We start from the raw sequence: 5170 nt of genomic DNA on the forward strand, positions 1-5170 counted from the left end.
ATGATGATTATGATTATTAATGCCTGACTCTGGGTGTGTTCTTTTGTGTTTTGTTTAACATTATTATTTTTTTGTTGTTGTTTATTATTATTGTTATTATGATTGTTATTATCATTATTAATAATATTATTATTATTATTTTTTTCTTTTCTTTTTTCAAGGACCACAATGAAAAACATTTCTTTAAAATGATTGTGTCATCCTGGCTAAAGATATTAGTAAATAAATAAATAAATAAATAATAATTAAAATAATAATAATAATAACAAAACCAACAACAACAATAATAATAATAATAATAATAATAATAATAATAATAATAATAATAATAATAATAATAATAATAATAATAATTTCAAGGAACTCTCTTTTCAATCGTCTTTTATCGGGGTTTTTTTTTCTATAACTTTCTTTTTTAGAAATTCATCCTCTTTTGTCGTTCACATCAATTTCAATATCAAATGTATTTAAATGCTTAGCAGAAAAAAAATTAATATTGAACTGTATGCTATAATGATAATAATATTAGGCCTAATAATAATAATAATGATAATAGTAAATAAATAATAAACAACAACAACAATAATAATAATAATAATAATAATAATAATAATAATAATAATAACTGGTCAGCTTCCTCTTCTGTTGCCTTGCAAGTTGTATTATATCTGTTACCGTAATTGTTTTCTATTTATACTTAAATTGATTATACTTGGCCATTAATGATCTTTTCTCTTAATAGTACCCGGTCAGATAACATGTATCCTTTCTTATTCAATTATTAATCAGCCTCAAAAGCCAAGTTTATCATTTTGGTCGCTTAGTTTTTGTTTTTTTTTAACGTTTTGTAATTGTTAAGGTTGACGACCAAATAACTCAATCTATGAGCATATCAATGCGTCTGTTTTTGGTTTTAAAAAGGCGAAGGAATATGATTGACAGCCATAACATCGACCATTGTATTAGGCCCATGCTCATTGTGCTCATTAAGTCAAATAATATATTTTTTGAATAACATCAAGAGCCGTACTAGTCTAATTCCGGTACTTAAAACAAAACGAAAGGGAACACTTTTGAGAAGGGGTTGAGATGTTATTATAACAAGCTTTCGTATCAACAGTAATATAAAAGAAGTGTATACAAAAGCTTATGATAATGAAATTTCAACAAGTCCCAAAGTTTAATTGTTGCCTTGTTCCTATAACAAATATTTGATTTGATATTGATTTTAATACTTCAACAGCACTTACGTTCCCAAAACTATTTACTTGCTAACTTATTAAAGTCAGTATAGTATTTCCTGTATATATATATTATTTCTCTTCGTTAAGCAATGGATGTTTGAAATACACTTTAGAAAGTAAGTAGCGAGTTTTTAACACAATGAATACCCTGGATTATGTGGGCTGTGACGTTTTACTCAACGTATATTTTGTCCCAGCAAGAACCATTAACTCTACCACGCATATAATTTTTCCTGCTCTCCCGCTAAATTTCCCTTTTTATAAAAAAAAGATGAAAAAAAAAATCCATTACTTTCCACAATACATTATTTACATATAAAATGGGTCCAGCCTTAAAGTAAATATTACTTAACTTTTAAAATAAATAAATAAAAAATATTACTTAGTTTATACGCATGAAAATTGGGTCCAGAACATTTAAAAGCTATGCCCAAGTTAGTTTTAAAATGGCTCCACATTAGTTGGACAACGGGTAAAATGGGTCGATATTGTTTAGGTTTTACTCGTTTTCAAAAATAGGTCCATATTTGTTAAATTTTACACATTAGTTTTTACGCAAGAAATGAGTTCCACATTAGTTACATTTTACTCTCATAAAAGAGGTCGAAATTTTTAAAATGGATCCACATTTTTATGTCTTTTACGCATGAAATTGGTCCACTTTATATAAAAATGTGTCCATATTAGTTACTGTACATTTTACGCATAAAAGAGGTCAGAATATTAAAATTGAGTCCATATTTGTCAGACTTTACTGGTAAAATGGGTTCATATTTTGTAGGTTTTACGCATGAAATGTGTCCACTTTTTAAAAATGTGTCCACATTACAGCAAAGGTACGACCTAGGTTGAAGCTGCCGACTAAACCAAATGCATATCCAGATCAATTTAGAAGATGGGTCCACCTTAGTTAGATTTAAGGTATGGGTCCTGATCTTTGAAATGGTCCACATTATTAGGTTTAGAGGCCCTACGCATGAAATGGGTCCACATTTTAGAAGATGGTCGACATTAATGTGTGTTTTACATGCCGGGATGTAAGTTACTGAAATCGAATTTTCAAAATAGTCCACACTATAATGAGTTTATATGCTTAGATGGATTCACGTTTAAAATGGTGTGTCCACTCGAGTAAAATTTTAAGTGTAAAATGCGCCCCAATAAAAAAAATGATCCACGTTATTCAGTTTATATGCATGAGATGGGTCTATATTGTAAAAGATGGGCCCACATTAGTTAAATTGTATGTGTAAAAATTGTAAAAATTTCCGTCCTACCCTTTGCAACTAATTATTTGATAGGCCTATATTATATTACCAGACATCTGCAGTTGCTAAAGTATAATTTTTTTCAAGCTAAGGTGAATGTGAACTTTCTTAATACTATACTTAGGCTCTCTGATATAAATATATATATATAGAAATGTATATAAATATTTGCATTTTGAGTTGCCATATTATATTATAATTATCTTAGCAACACCATTGTATGGCTGAGGTGGATGTGTAAATTCTTGATGCTCATTCCTTCCTCTTATTTATGCAACAAATAATTGATCTTTGGGAACCATATTGAAAGTCATTTCTAAACACCCAGGGTTGCTAAACCCTTATATTTTTTTGTTTAGTCCATGGTAGACTGAGGCACAGATGTGGTTAGAGTGGTCATTTATCCAGCCACAGCTTCATGAGTCAGACTATTTTGCACTGGTCGAAGAGGTTTTAACACGTGGTAATAAAAAAAAAACAAACAAAGGAGGTGCATTTTGGGGAAAGGGGAAGAGAGTTTGGCCGGTCCGACAAACTTCTCCCACTCCTCCCCGTCACTGCTAATAATTAATATAGTAGTATTAAAAACTGTGTACACAGTCAATAACACACATTAATGTTGGTTTGAAATGGGTCCAATCTTGGATGGGTCAACTCTTAAACTGTCCCACACTGTTGGAAAATCCTGGCTACGGTATTGATTAAGTCCTAATTAGTACACTATTAATTCCGACTATGTGGCTATTTGACCTTTCCAGGTACCTCTCCGAATATTGATAAATAACAAATAATAAATCTTAAATCTTTAAAGAGTTTGGAGGTGACAGCAGGAGTTTGCTTTGATTGTATACACTTGTCAATACAGTAATTATATTTAAGGCTCAGACGGTTTACCTCGACGCTTGACGCTACATGACTGAGCCAGTGCTTATCTTAGGCCTACTGTCTGTCTGTGTTGCCTCTGAGATATTAAATGAGAACACACAAAACTACTACTTGCTAGCCTAAAATCTCACAAGCCTAAAACCGTTCCACCATCCGTCAGCATCAACCTTTGATTATTCTGAATTAACATTTCACTATTGTTGTTTTGTCTAAAGTTATGCTGAGAGAAACAATTTAACAGATATAGACGATGACACGTTGCAAAGTCTGCCTCATTTAAAGCATATGTAAGTCGACCTCCTTTTAAACTGTTTTTGTTAGGTCTAGATATAAACATTTCCTATATTAGTCCTACATACTGACAGTAATATCATTAACAAGTATACGGGACTCTTACGTCACACGCGGATGTCATAAGTTCTCGTGAACAATTTTGTTCTTTTGAAAGCTTCCATGTGGAGTGTCTAACCAAAGAGTTTTAACACCAACAAAAGCCATTTCTTCATAAATTTCTATCAAGTATACCTGTCTCGATAATAAATCTAGCATCTAATATTGTTTTCCCTTTTAAAATGAATTTAGCATGGTGGTCACTAATGCGATAATATCACCTGACTCATAACCTTATCACAAAATGTGTGAAAACAGCTTATGGAATTATGTTCTATTTGTAATGAAATGTGTTCATATTTACAGATTTCTGAACTTTAACAAGTTGAGTACTTTACCTAAGTTTCCAAAGGGAATACGATTCATGTATGTATTGCTACCTTGTGTTTTTGTTTCTATAAAATTGTATCAATATATATATATTATATATTTATTATATCATCATTGAACATATTCTAACTTGGAAAGTAGTGTACTTTTCAAATGTTGTGTTATATGGTGTCCCAAAAGTTTTGACACCTTTTTAAAGCTTCATACTTCCAGTAAAACCATTTGCAATCTGAAACTAAAAACACATTTGGATAGAAAAAAAAATTAGTCTTTGGTCGCACAAGGCGAAAAACGACAGTTTTGCTCAATGTGGTTTAATTTTACTTTAGACATATGCATTCATGCGTAGGCTGAATGACTTTGCCGAACAGGTTTCCATTAGATCTATTCCGATTAATTTACATTATTATTATAAATGTGTCACATTTATTAATAAGGATAATGGTATTATAAAATTAAAATCACTATGAAAAACCCTTCCTCTCTTTCTCTCTGTTGCTCCCTCTTTTTATCTGCCGTATTTTCTTTGGCCTACGAGTTATGAAAGTGTGGCTTTACAGTTCAGAAAACTTCTGCTTGTTATTTGGAAACACATATTGCTGTAATTAAATGTTTGGTAGCAAAATAATTCTACAAACTTATTTTATCCAAATAATGTTTCACAAACTATTTAACGGAACTATTGGAAAATGGATTAAATTTCTCCTAGTAATTAATATGTTATTATAGTTTATTGGATCAAGAAGTTTTTTTTTCAACTTTGCAGCATTCAAAATTAATAGTGACGTTTGGGAAATTTCATAACATGTCCAATGTATGAGGGAAAAACGATAATTTTTGTCTTGCAGATCTGCTACAAACAATAATATTCAATCTATTGATGGTTCTTTTGAAGACTTAACTATGCTTACTGGAGTGTAAGTTTTGAACATTATTTGTTTTAATATAATATATTTATTGCTTTAATTTTAACGAAAAATTAAATTCCAATGCTTTATCGTCATACAATATGCGGACTTTGCTTTATAAATTTTATTTGAGCAATGTTATTTA

The 5170-nt window shown here is 30.4% G+C and overlaps 1 protein-coding gene across 1 annotated transcript in view; it reads left to right on the top strand.

Annotated features, from left to right (window-relative positions):
• Positions 1-5170, top strand: part of LOC117104528 (leucine-rich repeats and immunoglobulin-like domains protein 1) — a 50286-nt gene that overhangs the window by 4105 nt on the left and 41011 nt on the right. The window contains exons 2-4 of the mRNA XM_033245384.1: positions 3613-3684; positions 4094-4153; positions 4966-5034. Of these exons, the coding sequence (XP_033101275.1) occupies positions 3613-3684; positions 4094-4153; positions 4966-5034 (201 nt within the window). The remainder of the gene's footprint in view (positions 1-3612; positions 3685-4093; positions 4154-4965; positions 5035-5170) is intronic.

The sequence above is a fragment of the Anneissia japonica genome, unplaced genomic scaffold (genome assembly GCF_011630105.1).
Source record: "Anneissia japonica isolate Jap-2015-1 unplaced genomic scaffold, ASM1163010v1 scaffold284931_len208951_cov167, whole genome shotgun sequence".
NCBI lineage: Eukaryota > Metazoa > Echinodermata > Crinoidea > Comatulida > Comatulidae > Anneissia > Anneissia japonica.